Genomic DNA, 23,900 nt, shown 5'->3' on the forward strand with positions numbered 1-23,900 from the left:
TAACAAGTACAGACCAGGCTGAAAAAAATTCTACCCCTTGAGCCTTGCACAATCTTTCCAGGGCCAAATTGATCGACAGGGCTCTCATCATATACTCCCTCCTATCATGTCTGGGCAGAATTGCAGACACTTTCAAATTCAACCCTAATTCACGGCTTTTTTTCAACAGTGACCTGTACTTGTTAAGTAATTCCGCTGGTCTCCTACTCTTAATATCATTAGTGCCAACGTGTACAACTATATCACCTTTTGTGCCCTTAAAAGATGATATCCGCTGTATAACGTCGTCAACCTTTGCCCCTGGCAGACATACCCTGGTCCTGTTCCACCTATCAAATATGGCTCTGTAACTTGCCTCATTCAAAGACATCTTTTTTGAAGTGTGTGCCAGATGTTTGTTACTCCATACTATTTTTTTTTTTTTTTTTTTTTTTTTTTTTTGTTTTATCTGGATCTACCATACATTTTTAATTTTCTGCAGATGGTTAATGTCTGCAGAAAATTTGTTTATTTGTACCCCAATGATTCCCAGCAGTCTCTGAAATATCCTGCATCTTATTTTCCAGACTGCGGCTCATTTCAATAGAAGCAGTGCAAGAATCACTTTCACCTCTGCCAGTGGCTACTGTTAATCTATTAGTCCTTGTATCCCCCCAATCTAGCAGTTTTCCGACCCACCTAACACTGCCTCGATAGCATCAGCAAACATTCTTGCACCCTTTCTATTTAAGTGTATCCCATCATCCCTGTAGAAGCAGTCTCTCCTGTTAACAAGTACAGACCAGGCTGAAAAAAATTCTACCTGGCATTTCTCAAAAATATTTCTCTTAGTAAGAATAGTGTGTGGAAGTAAAGCAGTTAAGGAATAAAGCAGTGGTGTAGCTACCACATAGGCAGGCAAGGCAATTGCCTCCGGGCCCTTTAGGGGCCCGGCATCTTTGACTGTCTCCTGTTTTAGCAATTTTCATTAATTAAGTAGGAGCCTGAACATGTTCTTTGCCTCCGCGCCTGAAAAAGAGTAGCTACGCTACTGGAATAAAGAAAACATCATTATGGAAATATTTCCATTAGTGGGAGTAGGCCTGGTGGTAGGGCACTTAAGTAATATGGTAAACGGTGGTATGGTCAGGTGCAGAAGGATTAAAACGATAAACTTCAGAAGTTTAATCCCTCTATTACACCACTACATGAGGACATGACACAGTGCATTTTGGGGAAGGGTTTCGGTATGGAGCAATTCAAAGATATGGTCAGCAGATGATCTAGAGGTAAAAGATCAAAGAGTTCTGTTGTGTGGAGAAAATAGAATGCGAGTTACTGACGTATGAGAAGAGTGATTTTAAAGAATAACACTGTGATTGGATCAGGTGTAAATTAGATAGGTGGAGATAAGTTAATGTGAAGAAAACAAATAAGGTTTTCGTGCTAAAAGTAGGGGGTTGTGGTTGTTGTTGCTGTTTGGAGTGGTTGTTGTGGTTCAGGGGCCAATCCTGGGAAAGTCCCACTTTGTAGTGAAGAGTTCCGCTGTGTAGTACAGAGGCTGTTTTAGTAGCATGGGAGAGAGAAGCCTCAATGTTAGGAGAGAAAGTATCGAAAAGAGTAATGTAAAATGGTACCTCTCTTGTCCAGTTACTCCTTAAGCAGTAAAGTTATTAGGGAAAGTTTAGCTTATCTGTTGTTGTGCATGTTCCTGTGCCAGAAGTTAATCTGGAAGCTGAGTAACAAGCCAGTCAAATAGTGCCCGTGATATATATGACTGCCGTGGCAATTTCCTTCAGTATTAATAGAGAACTGCTCCCGAAATAAGGCAGTACTGGAAGTGCTATATGGCAATCTTCAACTAAGAAGAGACTTCACCGCAATCCCTAGAAGGAATCATCATAAAGAAACCCCACTGTGAAACAAAAGGAATACAAGTCCCCTAAACTGTGTTGTATTGGAAAAGGTGCTTAGATAAAGTTGTGGTTTATTTTAGAGTAAGGTTGAAGAAATTACGTGAAATATAAGGGCATTTTTAGTGTTGAGTTGGTTTATTGGTTGAAGTTGTAAAGAAAATTGATATTGTTAAATTAAGAGAGAGATATATGGAATTGTTAGTATTAAGTTAGCTTATGGATTGCTGTTGTGAAGAGAATTGATATTGCTAATTAAGAGAAATATGTTGAAGTAATTATTCCTTAAGCAGTAATGTTATTAGATTGAATTAGCATTAGCAGTAATAATAGTAATAATATTCGCCATATAGTGCAAGGAAGCCACAAGCTTTTGCTGCACTGGAAAAAAAAAACAAAAAAACCAACCAAGTTGATAAGGAAACAAATTGTATGCTTTCCTCCTCCACAGGTAAGTATCTGGTCAACCTATGAATTTATTAAAACTGTCAGCCTCAACTACCTGCAACTTTTTCCAGCTATAAACGACTTGCTGAATAAAAGAAAACTTCCTACAATCTAATCTAAACCTCAAGCTCTGTAATTTGAATTTATGACCTCTAGTTCTGGAATTGTTCAGAACAGTGAATTTCACCTTCATTCATTTTACTAATCCTTTTCAGAGCCTTATAAACCTCAATCAGGTCACCACTGAGGTGCCTGCTTGCCAAGCTCATTCTGAATCAGAAAACTTCATATCCAAATGCACAATTATCCCCAGGTCATTTTTCATTCTGCACTACCTGAGTGTAGTACCGGCACAGTTGGTACATTACTACCCATTTTTTTTAATAGTATGAACCAGAGCTATAATGCTTAATATGGTCTACGTTGATATCAATATTTGTAAAAGAATAAGAGAAGTTTACCTCAATATGATACGTAGAACACTTCTGTATGATACTCTCCAGAAATTAAAACAAAAACAATTAAAAAATCAAAAATCTTACATTACAGTAAGAAATAATTAACAATAATTAAAAATCAAATGAACACAATTAAAAATCAATTTAACGCAGTTAAAAATTAAGTAAAAAATTAATTTAAAAGAAAAAAATTGCAAAACAATTTTCCCTCCCGAAGCTAACAATGCTTTTCGACCATATGTCGTGATCACAGGAATGAAAATTACTGAATAGGGGTGAGCATGGAACTTAAATAGGGATTATTTGTCTTCGTTCATGTGCATAAAGGACCGCGAGTCAGAGATTGGATATGGCCGGTGAACGTTAACAGAATTCTCGCGTAATTTAATTTTGACGGTTTCTGCAATTAAGTCTCATATAATTACATTGGACACTAAGTATTTTGGCCTCGTTAAATTAAAGAGTATGTTTTTCATTAACAGCATAAAAGGCTAATTCTGATGCTGCTGAATGAGAAGCATGAACTGAGGCTGTGTGTTGATTAACACGAAAATTCAGAAGAAACTGCATAGAACCCTGATAAGACGAGTCGCAATCACTGCAAGAAATGTTGTATATTAGGTCGTTTATTTGTATTGTGAACAAGGAAAGGACTGATCGATTGTTCAGTACAGTGTGTAATTTCCGTATTGGCCTGGCTACAATTTTAAATTCGGTATCTTTAACTGAATTTAAAATGTTAAGTTTTTTTGTGCCGAACAGTGGCACAAACAACTTAACAGATTCTTTAAAGATACTGACTCAACCATCCCTTTATCCATAGTAGAAACTTTCCTGTAATGCCATACTCCTCCAAATTTTGCTCCTCCAGCAATCTTCCATGTGCAACAGTATCAAAAGCTTTCCTGAAATCCTAGTACAGTAATACCCCGAAGTTACGCGATAGGTGGGTCCGACGAAAATCGCGTAAGTCGAATTCGCGTAAGTCGGGGTACAACTTTGCATATAAATACATATAAATTTTGCTTAATTGGGACCAAGGACTAACAAAAACACTAATTTAGAAGAAAAATATTAATAAAATTGCAGTTCTTTATACATATTAATACAAAATATGTATTAAAAAAACAAATGACTTACGTTAAAAAGTTATTTCGATGTCGATGGCTTCATAAAATCTAACAAATTCGTCTGACGACAAAGCGCGTTCTTTTTTTCACACAGAATTTCTTCGTAGCAAGCTAATAATTTTTTTATTTCTTGCTTTGTAGCTATAACGCGTTCTTCGTTGGAGTTTGTTTTCTAAAATTTTTAAGCCCTTTACAATTGAGCCCTTTTCAATTTTCAACCTGTCAAGTTTGCAGTTGTCATGTGCTTTTCGCCGTTGCTTCATTTAGGCCTGTAGCACGTGCAATATCACATGGTCTTTCGTTTTGCTCAAAGCGTTTCACAATTTCATATTTTTTCTCTATCGACAGAGGCGGACTGGCCATATGCCTTACCGGGGAAACCCCGGTGGGCCAGTGTGATTTTGGCCATAAACCATAGTATGAGGCCACTATAAATTTTCCCGGGTAAGAAATTTTGATCCAGTCCGCCTCTGTTTATCGATAATTGCTTTTCTTTTTCTCTCTGAATCTGCAGTGTCTTCACCAGGACGCTTCCTTTTCACACCTTTTAATTAAGTATTTTACTCATTTTTAGGGAATAAAGCACAATTACAAAACGAGGAGGCACGCTTGATACGCATAAACAAAGCTGCGCGCATGTAGCAACTGAATAAACAACACCATAAAGGCAGAGATACACTATTAACACCTCACATTTCTAGGGGTTACTATCATAAAACAATAAAAATCCAGTTGCGTTTCTGCTAGTGAAATCTGTTATAAACTGGTAGTAAACTCCATCTAATTGCATTTGCGATTATACCGATAGCTGGAATTGTGTTGGTTTTTACGTTATTATGGTGAAATGCGTTTCCCCTTCACGGATATAAAAAACATAAAAGCAGCAAAGTTGAATTTTGTTTATCTTTCGCTCTCATTCTCCGCCGTCGCACCGTATATCGATAACATATGAAAAACGACCTTGAAGATAGTGGGCGGCAGCGTTGCCAAACGAAAAAATCAAGAACCGCGTAACTCAGAGTTCGCGTAAATCGGGGTAGCGTAAGTCGGGGTATTACTGTATATGATACCAAAATTAGTTTTTGCATCTAGTTCCTTTGCGATCACATTGTAGTATCCAATCAAATTGGTCAGACAAGACTTCTTAACAAACCCATGCTGCATCTAAACTATAACTATAGTCTTGTCTAGATGATCCTGCAATGCTTCTTTAACCAGTGACTCCATTATTTTCCCGGAACAGAAGTTAAACAGGTCTGTAATTACTCATGTCACCCTTTGATTCCCTATTGTGAATTGGGGTACATTTACACATCTCCAGTCTGCAGGGTCTTTCCTATGGAATAATTATGGGCAAGGGTTTGCTCACTTCCCTTGCTGCCTCTGTTAATATAACTGGATAGATACCATCCACCCCAGGTGCCTTTCTTATGTTTAACTTCAACAATTTCTCTTCCACTTTGCTCTCAGTTAATACAAAATCATTTAGCTCCCTGTTACAGTTTAAACTTCTGGCATTTTCCTCCATTAATAATTCCTCATGTGTCAATGTAGATGCAAAATATTCATTCAGTTTGTTAGCTGTCTGAGCAGGATCATCAACAGTCGAACCATCGATATCAAGTGGACCAATCTTATTCATCCCCTTTCTTCTATAGTTTATATAAGTAAAGAAGTCTTTTTCATGTTTAGCCAAAGATTTCTTATAATCTGCCTTTGCTTGTCTAACCTCTTTTGTGACTTGATTACAGACTAGCTTATATCCACCATAGGCTTCTGTTTCATCTGATAATGTATATGCATCCCATGCATTTTTCTTCTCTTCCACGAATCTCATTAATTCATCTGACATCCATTTAGGCCTAAACCGTGAACAGTATTTCTTAGTTGGTATGAAAAGCCTAGTAGCTTCCAAGATTAATTCTTTGAATGCTTCCCATTTGGAATTTGCTGTTGGTAACATCATCTGTTGGTCCCACTGTATAGAATTTAAAAACTGTCCGAAACTACTGTAGTCACCTTTATGAAAGCAAAAACCCTTCCCTTTACCCCAATGGTAGTAACATCTTTAATTAAATTCCAGTGCACTGTGATCTTATGCAGATCTTATCCACTTGATCTTATGTGATCTTATCCACTTATGCAGATTCTTAATGCATGAATAATTGCTGCTGATAATCATATGAAGAGTATTGCACCCTCTGGTTGCCTCTCAAACATGCTGCTGTAGAAAGCAATCATCCAATAAATTCAGAAAAGTCTTGCTAGTGTGGAAGTGACCAACCCCCAAATTCCAGCCAATATCTGGGAAGTTAAAATCCCCCAATCTAAGACATTCTGATTTACTGGCCTGTTCTCTTTCTCTCTACAGTTGTTCATTGTACTCATCACAGTCATTAGTCATATAACACACTCCTACTTTCATTTTTGCTTTCCTAGTGTCATACCAAAGTGACTCTACATTGCACTGGCTACCCATGTCAAATGGATTCACTGCCTTAGATTTTATGTGCTTCTTAACTAAGGGCATAACCCTTCCCTTCCTTCTATCCTGTCTGTGCTTTTTGTACATTATGATTTTAGGGAAGATCCCTGGTGCCGCGTGACAATAAACACTGTGCTCTTTCTGTATGAGTTTGCCTGTGGACGTTGTGGAGTGAAGATGTGTGTGTGTGTGAGATCATGGTGGAAAGTGGCTTCTAAGGAGAACAAAGGAAACTGGATGTAAACAGTGCTTTGCTGTCCATCTTCTGAGGGGAAACTTCAATCTTTTGATGAATTATAAGCATAAAATCTTGGATCCAGGACCCATCCCAGTGCAAGAAGGTATGGTTCTTCGGGTGAGTCATGTTTTTGATTTCATCAAGTTTTTATTCTGGCAGTTGAAATCGCTATGTGGTAACAATGGCACGATAATTTTTGAACACTATTGTTTTAGCGTAGGGTTTGTCTGCTATGTAACAGGCCTTACTTGTTATGCCCACATCATATTAAAACCTGATTTTAGTATAGAGGTTGATTTGTTAAAGAAAAAGGATTCCTGTAATAAGTGTAGGGTGAGCAAATTTGAATCATTTGTAATTTTTGACTCCCCCTTCCAGTATATGATATATAACATCAAAAAAGCTAACTGGTAGAGATACCAAGAAATCCTTGGATCCCTCCTTTCGGGGATACCCCAGTAGGGAATAAAGAAATGCATCCAAATCAACAAGACAAATAAACTGACAGAAACCATTATCAGAGCTGCAGATACCTCTATGAGGAAGAAACAACCAAGGTCATATGCAGTTCCCTGGTGGTGCTTTGGGCTGGATATTCTCCTGCAAAGGGTTAACCAGGCTAGAAAACATTTCCTGAGATCCAGAACAAATTGGCCACCAGCAGAGGTAAATGCCAGAAGGGAAAGTTTCCAGAATTTAAGGAATCATTATACAAGCCTTATAAAATGGAAAGTGAAGGAATCCTGGAAAATGCTTGTTGGTACTGCTTGTAATGCCAGCCCATGGAGTGTGGTTTACCATATTGTTGCCAACAAGCTCTCAAAAGGTGATGTGGTAAACACAACAAACACTGAGGCTGACCGGACTACCAACTCCTGGAAGGAAACAGACTATATTATTCTCGATGCACTGTTTCCAGTAAACGACAATCCCCTTACACAAGACCAGTCCACTATATGCACTGTAAACTGCAGTTACCAAAATCTGGAGACTGAGATCCCTCTCAATCTAGAAGAACTATCCATAGCACTTGATAAAACCAAAAACCAATGTCCAGGTAATGATCTCATTGAAATAGAACTGGTAAAAGAACTAGCCAAAAGCTATCCACACCACCTAATGCAATGATACAATAAATTTATAAAATGATTTTTCCCCACTTCTTGGAATAAGATTTGATACTGAAGAATCCAGAAAATACACCAAGAGGTCCAAAATCATACAGGCTTGTTGCCGTGTTGCCAGTTCTGGACAAGTGAATGGAGAGGCTGATACTATTTAGGTTACAGACTTACTATCTCAGTGCCAATTTGCAGACAAACATTTTGGATAAGGAAACAAATGGGATGCTCTGCAGAGGATGCCATGGATTATCTAGTCAAAAAAAAAGCACATACAGAAGAGAAAAAATACATATTGGCCATATCCATTCAATTTTTCAGGAGCCTTTGATGGATTGTGGTAGCCCAGCATTCTTCGAAGATTGCAATGTGCTGGAATACGACAAAATCTATATCAGTTTATACAAAACTATCTAAGGATAGGCGGTTCTCAATCAAAGCTAGAAGTGCATCACCAGACAAGTGACAAAAGGATGCTTTCAGGGTTCAGTGCTGGGGCCCTTTTTTGGAACCTGGTATGGGATGAATTCCTGGGGATCGATATTGACCCATCTGAGAGCCTTTGCTGATGACCTTGTCTTGCTTGTCAAGGTCAACACCTGGGCTGTTTTAGAACAGCATACCAATTTATCAATCAGTACCCTCCAGCAATGGGCAAGTACAGGCAACCCCCATATAACATGGTACCTCTACAACACGGTTTCGCTCTAACACAATTGATAGTTGCGGCAATCCTTGCACAACATGGTACTTATATAATATAGTTTTGCTCTAACATGGTTAGAGAATTGCTGAAAACCTTGCATAACGTGGTATTTTTGAGATTTTGTGCGGGGAAAACGCTGCTATTGTGTAGGATGTAATTTTTCAACATTTCCATTCTTTTTTGTGAATCTCTGTTGTTGACTTGCTAGTTGTTATGCAAAAAAAAAATATTGGGAAATTACCGTATTTTAAAATTCAAATCATCTTACAAAAGGGGAAAAGGTATCATATGTTGCAAAAAGTTTAAATTTAAATGAAGCAACAATCTGGACCATAAAGAAAAATTAACAGAAAATTAGAACTGCTATTGCTGCAGGATCTTTCATTTTCACAAATATGACAGCTCGTCCCTGAGTGCCAATAATTGAGAAAACTGAAAAAGCACTCAGTATTTGGATTGACGATAGCAGTAAAAAATGGATACCATTAAATGGCAATTTAATTAAACAAAAGGCACAAAATTTTATAACCATTTAAAAGAAAATGGAGAATCTTCTGTTAACTCAGAGTTTATTATCAGTAAAGGTTGGTTTGGGTGATTTAAAAATCGCTTCTCATTTTATAACAAGAATTCAAGGAGAAAGTGCATCAGCTAATAATGAAGCTGCCCAGAAGTATGCAGAGGAATTTCAAAAAATTGTTGAAGAGCATGGAGGCAGACCTTTGGTGGAAAATTATGTCCAATAGAACGTTTATTTCAAAAAAAGAGAAAACTGCACGAGATTTTAAGGCATCAAAAGATTATGTAACGTTGCTTATGTGCTGTAACACATCAGGAGATTATATGATAAAACCTATGCTAGTTTATAGAACCTCTAATCCTCTTGCAATGAATGGTGTAAATAGAAACACGTGACCAGTAAATTGGGCAGGAGCAGCAGTGCGTAGCACACGCTTCTTGATTAGACCGGGGTTCGAGCCTGTGACCACCAAATACGGAGGATGAGGAAAGGTCAGTGAATGACCACCACATATCTCCGAAGCAATATGACCTTAGTTGCTAATGCTCCTAAAAACCAAATAACAAACAAATAACAAACCAGTAAATTGGAAAGCAAATAAAAAAGCTTAGATAACTGCCAATTTATTTAAAGAATGGTTTTTAAAATGTTTTGTGCCAGTTGTGGAAAACAATTTAAAGTGGCAAAATCTAGATTTCAAAGTTTTATTACTATTGGATAATGTGTCAGGCCATCCAAAAGATTTAAGTCATCCAAACTTTGAAGTAATGTGCCTACCACCTAATACAGCTTCTTTAATTCAGCCATTAGATCAAGGCATTATATTTACCTTTAAAACTCATTACATCAGAAAATCATTACAATGGATTTTGTAAAAAAATCGATTCTGAATCTATTGAAGTGGAGGTATGGAAACATTTTTCAATTGTGGACTGTATCGGAATCATAGCTTTATTGCTCAAAGAAGTAAAACTGTCAACATTAAATGCGCATTGGAAAAATGTATTGTTGATGAAAGGTTTTGATGATATGACTACTGAAGACGTTCAAGAATTACTGGTAGATAGACTGGTGAAGCGGAAATGGCATCGGAGCTAAACCAAATCAATTTAGAGGATGATAATGTAGATAAATTCTGAACCTCCAAATTTTACACACAAAAGCATATAGGAAGGCATAAACTTATTCGAGCAATTAGAATCTTATTTTTTCTATGCAGATTCTTCGACTGAAAGGAGCACAAAGTTCAAAAGGGAGCTTTAAAAAGTCTTAGCTCCATACCATGAAATTTATGAAGATCTATCAAGCAAAAGCAAACAAACTCAGATAACTGATTTTTTAAAGAGAGCAGAAGATACATGAAATCTAGATTCTGCAGAAGAAAGTTCAGACGGTGAAGATATTCTGCAACAGAGAAACTGTTCTCATTTGATTGTGTTTAGCTGCAATGAAGAGGAAGGAAATTAAACAAACGTACGCTACCTGACATAATTGTATTACAGTTCGTAAGACTTTCATTCAGTTACTACTATTTTTAATAAAAATTAAGTTTCCGATAGTTATAAAAAAAAATGGCATATTTTTGTTAGCTTTTGGAACGTAACTCCCTCTTTGTACTGGTTCTTAGTCCCGTATGACATGTTTTGCATTACACAAGATTTTATAGGAACCTAACTACCGTGTTATATGAAGGTTACCTTATACACACAAACTAGCAATATCCAGCAGTAAAACCAAATCAATTGTTTTAAAAAGTAACTTAACAGACATCCAAAATTAAAATTGCAGGTAAAACAATAGCCCTAGTAACAGAAATGATATATCTAGGTATCATATTTGACGATAGGTTAACTTTCTATTCCCATCTTTTGCACTTGACCAAAAAGGTCAGGAATTAGAAAAGACTGCAGTTATAGTTCAGACACAGCATGGGTTTGTTAAGGGGAAGTCTTCTCTGACCAATTTGATTGGATACTATGATGTGGTCACAAAGGATGCAAAAAATAATTTTGATATATACTTGGATTTCAAGAAAGCTTTTGATACTGTTGCACATGAAAGACTGCTGTACAAATTGGAGCAGTATGGCATTAAGGGCAAGTTGGTGCTATGGATAAAGGGATGGTTGAGAGGGAGAAGGCAGAGAGTAGTAAAAAATGGACACTGCTCTTTGTGGACTAATGTTATTAGTGAATTCCCCAATGGTTCAGTGTTGGGCCCACTGTTGTTTTCTTTATTTATAAATGATATTAATGAAGGTATATCAATGATATTTATGAAGGTATGTCCAAGTTTGCAGACTATACGAATGTTGACAGGGTTGTTAATGACAGTATGCTACTGCAACAGGATCTATAAACGTTGGGCAGATGGGCTGAGAGGTGTAACTGAAGTTTAACATTAACAAATGCAAAGTACTGAATATGGATAGCAGTAACCTCAGAGTAACGTACCGCCTGTGTAGTTCTACACTCAGGGTAGTGAAGAATGAAAAAGACCTGGGGGGTAATTGTGCAGTCAGATATGAAGTTTTCTGAGCAGTGCAAACAGGCTGCCAGAGAAGCTCATGGGGTCTTGTCCACAATATACAGGAATTTTGATAGCAGGGATAAGGAGGTGACCATCCCCTCATATAAGGCAATGGCCTGACCACATCTTGAGTACTGCATACAGTTCTGGAGGTCTCGTTTGAGGAAGGATGTATATCTGCTGGATTGCGTACAGAGAAGGGCAACGAGATTGATGAGGGGAACAAAGGGTTGCTCTTACTAAGAAAGGCTAAATTTCTGCAAAAATCAGTGTCTGGAGACTAGGCACCTGCGAGGTGATCTGATTGAAGTGTATAAGACCTTGAATGGTTTAAGCAAGCTCAATGCTGATGAGATTCTTCCTCTTGCTCAGATTATGCACCTGAGGGGGCATAAATTCAAATTGAGGAAAGACAGTTGTAGAATAGATGTGTGGAAATTTGCTTTTAGCCAGGGATTGGTTGATTGCTGGAACAAAGTTCCATTTGTTGTTGTTGTGGAAGTTGATAGCTTAAATAAATTTAAGGAAGAACTGGACAAACTTTTGGAGTGAATGGATGTGTGAAATAAGAAGTTCTTTTTTCTTTTTTTGGCTGATGCTGTATAAGCTTTCTTTCTTTCATCATATGATGGTGTATCCTTGACCATATTGTAGAATTAAAAACATTAGGTACCATCCTGAACATTGTGCTTTGACTGTAAATAAATGCAGTAGTGAAAGGGGGAGATACAAATATTGTGCTTTGACTGTAAATAAATGCAGGAGTGAAAGGGGGAGATGCACTGATTATTATGAAAGAACACACTAACCTACATCGATCAGCCAAAACATTATGACCAGTGAGTCGTTATGCAAATTGAAGCAACCGCAGGTGAACTGTGGTGCATGTGCAGGTCAGGACACGGTATAAAAACACACCTGATACTGAGCTCCATTAATCAGTGTTATTCTTGTTCTTCAGATGGGAAAGGCAGCGGACTTAAGCGGCGAGTTTGATAAAGGCCAAATTGTAATGGCTAGACAACTGGGGCAGAGCATATCCGAAATGGCACGGCTCGTGGGATGCTCACGGTCAGTTGTGGTTTATACCTACTGAAAGTGGTCCAAGGAGGGGAACCTACAAACCACTGGCAAGTGGGTGTTGGACAACCAAGGCTCATCGATGCTCGAGATGAGCGAAGGCTCTCCTGGATGGTACGTGGCAACAGAAGGGTGACTGTGGTGCAACTCACTGGTAATTGGAATGCTGGTGACGGGAGTAATGTGTCACAACACACAGTACATCAAACCCTGCTGAAAATGGGGCTGCATAGCCACAGGCCACTCCGAGTGCCCATGCTAACCACGGTTCACCGGCGACAGTGCCTACAATGGGCATGCGAGCATTGAAACTGGATCTTGAGTGATGGAAGGTCATCTGGTCCGATGAATCACATTTCCTGTTGCACCATGTGGATGGCCGGGTATGTGTGCATCATTTACCTTGGGATAGTGATGGTGCCTGGATGCACCTTGGGATGAAAACAAGCCGGTGGCGGCGGTGTCATGCTTTGGATGATGTTCTGCTGGGATACCCTGGGTCCAGTTATCCATGTGCTAGGCACTCTGATGTCTACCACTTACCTAAACATCATTGCTGACCAGCTACACTCTTTCATGGCAACAGTCTTCCCCTGTGGCGGTGCTGTCTTTCAGCAGGATAATGCGCCATGCCACACCGCCCGGATCGTTCGAGACTGGTTCCTGGAACATAAGGAAGACTTCCAGATATTGCTCTGGCCTCCAAATTCCCCAGGCACCAATCGCATCGAGCATCTGTGGTTTGTGTTTGGAACAGCAACTCTGATCTGCGCCGTTTCAACCATAGACCTTACAGGAGTAAAGGATCTGCTGGTTATGTGTTGGTACCTGTTACCACAAGACACATTTAGAAATCTTGTAGTGTCATGCCTTGCCGGGTACGAGCTGTTTTGGCTGCACGTGGAGGACCAACATCATATTAGGTAGATGGTTATAATGTTTTGGCTCATCAGTGTATATTTCATTTTATTATAATCTTTTGAAAAATAAGGATAATTTAATATTGATTTGTGATATGCAGACTATTCATATGCACAATGAAAATAAACAAATATTCACCCAATACAGACTGAAGGAAATGTCTCAAATGGGGAACCATGCAAACACAAACCAAACTAATCCAAAGCTATAATATATACATTAACTTACTAAATTGAAGTTGACTGAGTGATGAAAAATACAGTTCAGTAATGGAAAGCTGTGGTGTTGGGGTTCAGAGTGGATTATCTGTAATCATTATATACAAAGCTTACCGTTAATGAACAGACTATTAAAATCACATACATGTCTTCTGCAATGCTTTTAGATGAGAGTGTATCAGAAGGGGGAAAAACTACAAAGATCTGTAAAAAAATATTTAAAAATAAACACAGTTGCAAACATTTAAAAGTAAATCAATTAAGGAATAAATAAATTCTTAACTCACGCATTCAACATATTTTCAAGTTGAACATCCTTCAGGTGCATTTTGTTCCATATTGTTGTGTAAAAACAAAATGGAATTAATATGTTCACTCCTTAAAGAGGTTGCACAACAAGCCTGGCTGCACTAAAATTTCTTTCACTGCTTGTGCTGGAGGTAGGTACGTGTTTGCCAATTCTCGATAGAAATGTGAATTCCTGTCCATGGTTTCTCCATCACTCCTGTAAGTCATGAAGTTCAACATGACCTATGTCAATATTCATAATTTCTCAATTTCATCTTTTTGTTCATCTTCTTGCATCTTCAAACATGCTGAAATACAAAATCTTAGCTTCGTTCTTATATGTTTGTCACTGTTGCTCACACTTTTCTCACAAAGATTTCTTGATGTAACAGCAGTGGTTTGGAATCCTTCATCACATTTACACTTTTCTGTTAAATTTTGCACATCACCCTTTGTTTCTTCATGTTCTTCACTTGAAAGCATTCTTAACTGGCAAAAATTTGGTCAAAAACAAAACAACTCTGTGCAACTTGTGCTTTGAATTTTTCATTCACAATCACACAAGTGCGGTTTTTTTTTTTTTTTTTTATTCAGCCAGCTCACGAGTGTCCAAAATCAACACATTCAAGTGATTTAGTAAATAAATCTTACAAGCAGAAGTGTCGCATATGTATCTGCTTCAAGTTGTAGCGAAGTTTCTTTGAATGGTGTAAGAAAGTTCACCAGCATCTGTAGGATGCCATGTTGATTATGAGACATTTATCTCATGTTAGCTTATTTCCTTTTGAAGGTCTTTCTTAGGATAGTATTGATCAGTGCTTTTTTTGTAAAAAAATAGGTGCCGGTACTCATTCTTTGCTATCAAGAAAAATTCCGTGCCGGCACGGGTGACACGGCTGGCACGCAGTGGGTGTCAGCCATGCCAGCTGCTTCCGTCTGTTAAGGATCATGTGACACTGGGCGGAGTCAGCACCCGTCAATCACGGCCGTATCGCTAGCAGTTGGTATGCTATATCCGATACTGAATCTCGACCATTAATTTTATTAACACACATTTTATTAAGCATAAATTTATTATACAAGTATATTAAAAATAAGTCAAAGGTGAGTCTTATTTAATAAATAAAAAATAATAAGTAAAATGTAAAAATACGGTAAGTACCAAGTAAAAAAATAAGTAAAAATAATTTCATAATGAAGTTTTGGTCGAGATTCAGAAACGGGTACCCCTTCCAGACTGCTAGCGATATGGCCGTGATTGACGGGTGCTGACTCCGCCCATTGTCACGTGATCTCTTTAAAAGATGGAAGCAGCTGGCATGGCTGACACCGACTGCGTGCCAGGCGTGTCACCCGTGCTGGCATGCTGTAAGAAAGGTGCCGGTACGCTGTACCGTTGTGTACCGTCACAAAAAAAGCCGTGGTATTGATCATATGCAAACTGCAGTTTAGTCTGACGCAGAACAGAAGGATGCATACAATGTTAGCTCCTTGATCTGTTACAAAAATTAACTTCACAAATTAACCTAATTTCTGACACCTGTGACTTAAAACTTTTTTCTGATATCAGTGGCAGTTTTACTATTGTTGAGAAATTCACAAGTATACAGTACTTTATTCCACAGCTTACAGTTATCATCAGTGTAGTGTAACATTAGTGTTACGTAGGATATGTGCTTATAGTCACCTGAATGAATTTGGCAGTTTGTATGTGAAGGTACACCACTGGACAGCCAAGTTAAGAGGTCTGGAGGGCTCAGTGGGCTTGGTCTTCATGTTTTGGGCCGATTCAGCCTAGGGCCGGGTACAGATTGGGTAGGAACAGTCGCCTCTGGGTTCAGGTATGGGTTGAGTGGAACTGTCTTTTGGTCAGGCTGAGTAAAATTCTAAAATTTGAGCCTGTGCAGTTCTCTAGAACAGTGTGCCTTTGGTGGGAAGGTACTGCGGTGAATGAAAGGTTGGTTAAATGATAGAAGGTCTTTAGCAAGGTTTTACAGAGTTCAGTACTTGGGCCCCTTGATTTTAATATTACTTTAATGAAGGCATAACAAGTTTGCTGATGTAAAGTTCTACATTTGAGTAATAATAATCCTAGAATATCTTATTTGAGAAGTTGAAAACTCAAGGCAGTTAATAGTGAAGAACTTGAGAATGTAATGTAAGAGTTGATGGGCATTTTCCCACATGTCAAATAACTTGATAGGTATGAGAATGAACACAACTGTGTATGAATAAATGTAAAATATTTACTGAATGGTAATTGCGGCTCTTCAGAGTAAACAGGCTGAATAATGAGAAACTAAACAGAAATACAATTAACATAAAAAATATAAGTAAACCAAAAAATATAAGAAGAGGTTGTTAGGTTACTATCTGAGCAATAGGTGAAATAGTCTGTAGGATCTTGTCTGACCAATATGATTGGATACTATAACACAGTAACAAAGAAACTAGATGCAAAAAATAATTTTGATGTCATATATTTAGATTTCAAAAAATATTTTGATACTGTTGCCCTTAATGCAGTGTGGCATTAAGGGCAAGTTGCTGCTAGGGATAAAGAGATGGTTGAGTGGGAGAAGATAGAGTGGTTAACAATGGGCACTGCTCTTCTTGAACTATTGTTATTAGCAGAGTCCACCAGGGCTCTCTGCTAGGCCCATTGTTGTTTTCTATATTTAGTAATGATATTGATGAAGGCATATCAAGCTTAATGTCTAAGTTTGCAGATGATACAAAGGTTGGCAGGATGGTTAATAACAGTAATGATGGTATGTTACTGCAACAAGGTCTAGAAAAATTAGGCAGTTGAGCTGAGAAATGGCAATCGAAATTTAACATTGACAAATGCAAAGTACTGCATACGACTAGCAGTAATCCCAGATTAATGTACCAACTATGTGGTATTACACTCAGCGTAGTGGAAAATGAAAAAGACCTGGGGTAATTGTGCAATCAGATATGATGTTCTCTGAGTAGTGCAGAAAGGCTGCCAGGACAGCACATGGGGGTTTTGTCAATGATATACAGGAATTTTGCTAGCAGGGATAGTGAAGTGATTATTCCATTGTAGAAGCCAATAGTTAGGCTAAATCTTGAGTACTGCATACAGGTCTGGAGGTCTCATTTTAGGAAGGACATGGATCTGTTGGAACGAGAAGAGCAACAAGATTGGTGAGGGGAGAAAAAAGGTTTTCTTATCAGGAAAGGCTTCAGTTTAGCAAATTGCAGCATCTGGAGACTAGGCACTTCTGAGGTGATCTGATTAAGGTATTTAAAGCCTTGAATAGATTGAATAAGCTCAATATTTATGGATTCTCTCCTCTTTCTCAGGTTGCACACCTGAGGGGGCATAAATTCAAATTGAGGAAGGATGATTGCATGTCAGCTGTGCATAAATTTTCTTTCAGCCAAAGGGTTGTTGCTTGTTGGAACAAACTCCCATCTGGTGTTGTAGAGGTAGGTAGTTTGAATAAATTCTAGGAAGAACTAGATAAATTGTTAGAGGGGGATGGATAGCTGAAATGGGTTATGTTGGTTTTTTTTTGGTTGATGTACAAGCTTGTTTTCTTGTATCATTTGCGACTATTACTGCTACCAAAGTGTTATGGCCTTCAACAGTGGTTTTATATATTTTAAAAAAGAACAGCATGGGACATGCACTTTTTGTGAGTAACTAGATCTTTTGATAGCAGCAAAGTAAAGGAAGTTTCTGATAGGTCTGAACTTGTACCAAGACATCTGTAGGAGCTGTAAACACTCTGCATTTGGTGAGTTGTTGGGCAGTCTGCATACTTCAATGTTTTGTGAGAAAGCTACAGTTGATTGGTTACTGATTAGCTATGTCTGAGGTAATCCAGGTGCCGGTATCTGCTGGTGTTGATGTTTGCACATGGATGCTTTGCCAGATGGTTCCAACTTTTTGGGACTCTTCAGGAACAATCATGTCAGACTTGAAGGACTTTGGGACTCTAGAGATTAAAGAAATGGTTCTCATAGATACTGCCATGTTGCCTCCCAACCATGTTCTGGCATGTTCAGCTAAGCAGGTTTCTAGTCTGCAGTATGAACGATCAGTGTAACACTTCCTGCACTGGTAGTCAACTTGGTGGATAAAGTCATACACCTCCAGAGTAGTGGGGGGGGGGGGGAGAACATGGTTCCTAGCATCTGACAAATTCTTGTGGTTAACTTGTATGGTTATTTTGTGCTGTTTGGCAGTTTTTATGATAGATTCTCCCACTTCTGGGTAGCAAGGGAAGGTGAAGTTGCAGTTGGTAAACTTTGGGTGTGGGAGGGAGTGTTAGGAAGCAGTTTCTGACTTGGTCAGCTTGGGAGTTAAGTCCTGGGGCACTGCAGAGGTTCAGGGCCCTTGGGATCAGGCACTTAGCTAACCTGGCCTTGAACCCTCCCCCATATCACTGGGTTTCTTTAAAATATGCACAGAGGGTAGGTGTTGTTTTTCCAGTTCTAAAGCGAAAAAATAGATAATTTTGTCTAATTTACTTGTGCCTTGATTCCAGATTAAGATCACATCAACATACCTGGCCCATGGGTACATAAATGGCATTTTTTTTTTAGGTCTGCCATGAAGACCTCTGTAAGCAGTGGTGAAGAAGGGTTTCCCCTCCCTTGGTTTAGAGGGAAAATACTCCCTGAAACTAAAGTAAGACCGGAAAGGAGGTCAATGAGACTCAAGATGTTATTTGGAAAAGGATGTAGGAAGGCTCATGTGCATGACAAGGTGGAAATTGAGGTTGGTTTTGGCATTGTTTAGGGAATATTGGTGAACATCGACACCACATTACTGCTCTCCAAAATATCAGGTTGTGTTATAGTCTGTCTAGAAGGTCACAGGAGTTCTCAAGGGATTGAGGGGAAAATTGGAGGCGGACAAGCTGTTTGACAGCCTGTTCTGGCTGGTACAAGAGCAGACAAGAGGCCATACTGCTGATGATACCAACAATAGGAAGGCCTGCTCTATGTACTTCAGCACTTCCAAATATAATGGGGGATTCTGAATTGTTCAGATTGAGGTACTTTTCCGGGTTACTTGCACAGAGGAGCTTCTTAACAATAATAGTAAACTTTAGTAACCAGGTTATGCTACTTCAAGATATAGATGAATCACTTAGTGGGTATGAAAAATGGCAATTAAAGTATAATATTGGAAAATGTAAAGTTCTACATTAGGGTAGTAGTAATCTCATAATATATACTTGGAAAGCAGAACATTCAAGGAAATTCATAATCAAAAGGACTCAAGTAATTATACCATCTGACATCTCGTATGGTGAAGGCAGGCTCTAAAACAGTGCATAATGTTTAATTCATGGAATTTTGCTAGTAGGGACAAAGAACCAGTGTAGAATTTGAGTCCCTATTTCATCTTTTTGTTTCTAAGAAAGTAGCAATAATGTGGACACTCAGAGAACACATGCTGAAATGTGGACTGCAGTCCAGTATTCATCACTTCTGTTTTTCGTCTCTGCCACCAGAGAAATTCAAAGTGAAACTATCTATGGGATAAATGGGGGCAACAGTCTTTTAGGGATGCCAGAGCTTAACATATATGGATTTTCTTGTTAGCTATAATCAATGCCAAGTGTTACAATGACCTGTTACATAGTGCACTATATCATGTCATATGCAAATGTCAGCTTAGAATGTAATCAAAAGGTGGTGTACAATGTACAATGTTCATCCATATTCAATGTAACCATCACAACTCTATCAGAAGTGGTATAGGATCCCTTTTCAACACCTCCTCTGTCCCTTGAATTTTTCTTGTGATTACCTTATATATTTTGGATCATTCAAGGATTGCCTTTGAAAGTCTGAAGTGATGATGATGAAAATGGAGCCATGATATCCCCAAATGACCACACATCGATCTTAAATTTGGTGGAGCAAGGATTGGAATACTATCCCATGTTGGTAATGAGTATAGCTAGTTCCTGACTTTACGAGTTAATTCGCTCCTAGCGCATGCTCATAAAGCAAAAACTCGTAAAGTGGGAATTTATTTCATATAGATGTAATGTTAAAAACAGGGGTTATGTTCTTAACAATGAAATTTGACCATATTAATATTAAATAAAGGTCAACAAAACAGTAGTTTATGCTTAAACAATGATTTATTTGTCCAAAGAAATGAAAACATAGCCTTTAAAATCAAGCAGGTTATAATAATAAAGCAATTATTTATGTCATACAAATGTTAAAGAATGTTTATCTTCATCATCATCACTAAATATGCATTCGTTGATGGTTCATCACTCATTGTTGGCTCGGCATTTGTTGATGGTTCATCACTCATTGTTGGCTTGGCATTCGTTGCTGGTTTGTTGAAAGCACAAGGAGTCATCTTCTTCTTCTTCTTCTTCAGAAATGCTTCAAGAGTCATTTATTTCCAAGACATTCTCTTTTCTATATAAATTTTACGATAGCATGCATAAGTATTTTTTAAATCTGTAGCAACTTTTCTAGTGCACTCAAAATTTGAATCTTGTGACTCGAAAATCTCAATTGCTTTTTCTTTGCATTAAAAAGCTTTGTCAAGCCCCTTTAGAGTGAAGGAACGAACTGGAATTTCAGCTATTAAATCTTCCTTTTCCTCAGCTTCTTTACATTTTGCCATTTCAAGGAGTTCTTCATTTGTGAGCTCTCCATTTTATGCTTAAAGCAGATCAGTGACGTCAGCTCCTTGTAGAAATCTAAGCTGCAATTAGTTAGCAATAATAATGACCGCTTCTGTTTCATTTTGCACGACCTTTGTTGTAGTAGTACTGTATTGTATACAATACTACACACAGTAGTACTGTATTGTATACAATACTATACACAGTAGTACTGTATTGTATACAATACTATACACAGTAGTACTGTGTTATATACAATACTTTACACAGTAGCACTGTATTTTATACCTACGTGCATGGTTTGAAATTCCTTATTTAAGAATGTTTAGCATTTATTTATTGCAATTAATGTTCATATTTTCGATTTTGTTGATACTTGGAAAAAAAGAACTCGTAAAGCGGGAACTGCCTATATATCCAAGAGGAGAATACATCATCAAAAAGTGACCACAGTGATAGATTGTCTTATCTAATGTTTATTTTATTTTATAATTTTTTTTTTTTTTTTGGGAAAGAAAAGTGCATATAGACATTGAACCACCCTGGTATATAACAAATCTTAATATGTATAAAAAGAATTATGCTTTAATAATTATACTTAAATAATTATACTTAAATATGAATATACTTTCTGTTTGTATTTAGACAGTAGAACCTGATATGCTCCACAGGAAGGGCAAAGCAGGAACTCCTCATACATCTCACTGCTTAGGAACTGGAGAGATAATGATCAGCTGTATGGGAGATCCTAAAGGCAGTGCCAAAGGTTTGAGATATTGTTGTTGGTTTTTTTTTTTTTTTTTTTTTTAATTGCATAACTGTTTGTAAGAATGAATTTAGTTTGGAATGCCAGAAGTATGTAAATGTTTGATGGTTCTGTTTTGGTGTATTCACTTATTTTTATAACTCATTATGAGCCTTAAAAAAAAACTTCCCATTGAATATAGTGTATTATAAATAATATTTAAATTTTTTGTTCAACACAATTTTTACATCAGGAAATTTTCATTTATTGTAATAGTTTTACCAGGTATCATTTTCAAAATAAATTAACTGGTCTTTGTTTCATCACAGAATGCATTTGGATAGCTATGCTACACTGCTCAATAAAATTAACAGAACACGTAGAAAATGTGTAACTTGTGCAGCTTGCAGTGAAACAGAACAAAATTTGGTGTGGTGGTGTATCATAGAATAACGATGAAATGAGGAGATAGCGAGAAACTTCAGACAGATATAAGAGACATTTATAGGGGTTGTATAATAATTACCAAAAAAGTTCACATTACAGAGGTGGATACAAGATGCTTAAAAATATGGTCACATGACATCAGTACAGCATATGATCCCCTCCAACTGCTAAAACAGGCCTGACAGCAGTGAACCATGCTCAATATGAGGGTGTCTATAAGATTCTGTGTCAACAAATCCCATTCTTCCACCAATGCAGACTTTAGCTCAACAAGTGATCAAGGAGTAAGCTGTTGGCATATAATGTGATGTCCCATATGTGTTCAGTCGGATTTATGTTTGATGATCGTGCTGGCCACGGCAGTCATTGGATATCTTCAGTTTCAAGATATTCCTCCACCACTTGAGATCTACAGGGTGTCTCAAAAATATTGGTACAAACGTTTAGGGTAGGTAGGTAACATCTAAAGGAATGTGAATCGCATAGGAACCCATAACTGGAAACGTCACCATAAGTCTGTACACGGCGCTGTTCATCAGTTCGCGAGAGGGAAAATTTCTGGTTTACTCATTCAAGCAGTAGTCGGCGTACGAAGAGCATGCATCGATATATGAACTGTGAGCTGGCAGACATGCACCTAGTGTATAGATTAGCAGAGGGCAATGGACAAGCCGCTCAACGAATTTATGGAGAAAGCTTCCCAGACAGACAGACATGTACCAGACCACCATTTGTTTGCGCGTGTGCATCAAAATTTGTGTGATTATGGATCATTTAGAGGTAACAGGAGTAGTGTGGGCAGACCACGTTCGATGCGAACTCCCGCCATGGAAGAAAATGTGTTGAATGCCGTCCAGAATAATTTTACTACCAGCACACGTGCCGTTGCCTCTGCCTTAGGAGTGACTCGTTGCAATGTACAGCGTGTCTGGCACGACGATTCCTTAAACCCCTTTCATCTCCAAAGGGTTCAGTTACTGCTCCCCCAAGATCATCCTGCACGTGTGGCTTTTGCGCAGTGGTTTCTCCAAGAAAGTGTTCAAGACTTGAATTTTCCAGCCTATGTTTTGTTCACTGATGAGGCTTGTTTCACTTGGGAAAACTTATTCAATCAGCACAATGCTCATGTGTAGGCTCACAACAACCACACTGTGTGCACCCCCATGCGGCACAACATCGCTTGCAGGTATGGTCGGTGACTGCTTAGTCGGCCCATACCTGTTACCATCCCGCATGAACTCTGCTAAATATCGGATCTTTCTTGAACAAGTTCTACCAGGGTTACTTGACGAGCAAATGTGAGACGCAACATTTGGTTTCAACATGACGGGGTGCCTGTCCATTATGGAAGGTGTGTTCGTGACCATTTGAACAGGCGTTTTGGGCGTTGATGGATTGGCTGTGGTGGACCCGTTGCCTGCCCCCACACTCACCTGATTTATCGAGCCTTGATTTCTTTCTGTAGAGATGGAAACGGATCTCGTGGCGAGACTCTTCTGCGCTGCTGCTACTGTCAAAGAAACTCCAGGTGTGTTCGACCGTGTCCGCCAATCCATGCTGTGTCGGTGTCATGCATGCATCGCGTCTCATGGTGGAATCTTCGAGCATCTGTTGTAACATCATGAAATGCATCCATCTCGTACTCCATTGTTAATATTATGTGAAATAAATGTTTGCCACTAATTACTGTCTTGTGTCATTTCTGCTTCTTGTGCCTCTGCTACTACTTTCCCGTGACGTTTCCGGTTATGGGTTCCTATGCGATTCACATTCCTTTAGATGTTACCTACCTCCCCTAAACGTTTGTACCAATATTTTTGAGACACCCTGTATATCCAGAGGTGTTGTCATGCACGAAAAGAAAATCTGGGCCAACTGCACCCCTTAAAAGTTGCACATAGCGTTTGAGGATCTGTTCTCTGTGCTGTGCAGTTACTGTATCTCTATCAAAAACATGGAGGAGAGTGCGGTCATTGGTCATTATTCTGTCCCACATGAGAACACTCTCCACTGTAAGTATCCCTTTCTCTGATG

The 23,900-nt window shown here is 38.4% G+C and overlaps 1 protein-coding gene across 1 annotated transcript in view; it reads left to right on the top strand.

The window, feature by feature from the left end:
• Positions 1–23,900, top strand: part of LOC150091475 (methanethiol oxidase) — a 116,045-nt gene that overhangs the window by 41,986 nt on the left and 50,159 nt on the right. The window contains exon 4 of the mRNA XM_090384082.1: positions 21,320–21,440. Coding sequence (XP_090240208.1) covers positions 21,320–21,440 — 121 coding nt within the window. The remainder of the gene's footprint in view (positions 1–21,319; positions 21,441–23,900) is intronic.

The sequence above is a fragment of the Mastigoproctus giganteus genome, chromosome 1, assembly GCF_048544385.1.
Source record: "Mastigoproctus giganteus isolate SK-2022 chromosome 1, ASM4854438v1, whole genome shotgun sequence".
Lineage (NCBI taxonomy): Eukaryota > Metazoa > Arthropoda > Arachnida > Uropygi > Thelyphonidae > Mastigoproctus > Mastigoproctus giganteus.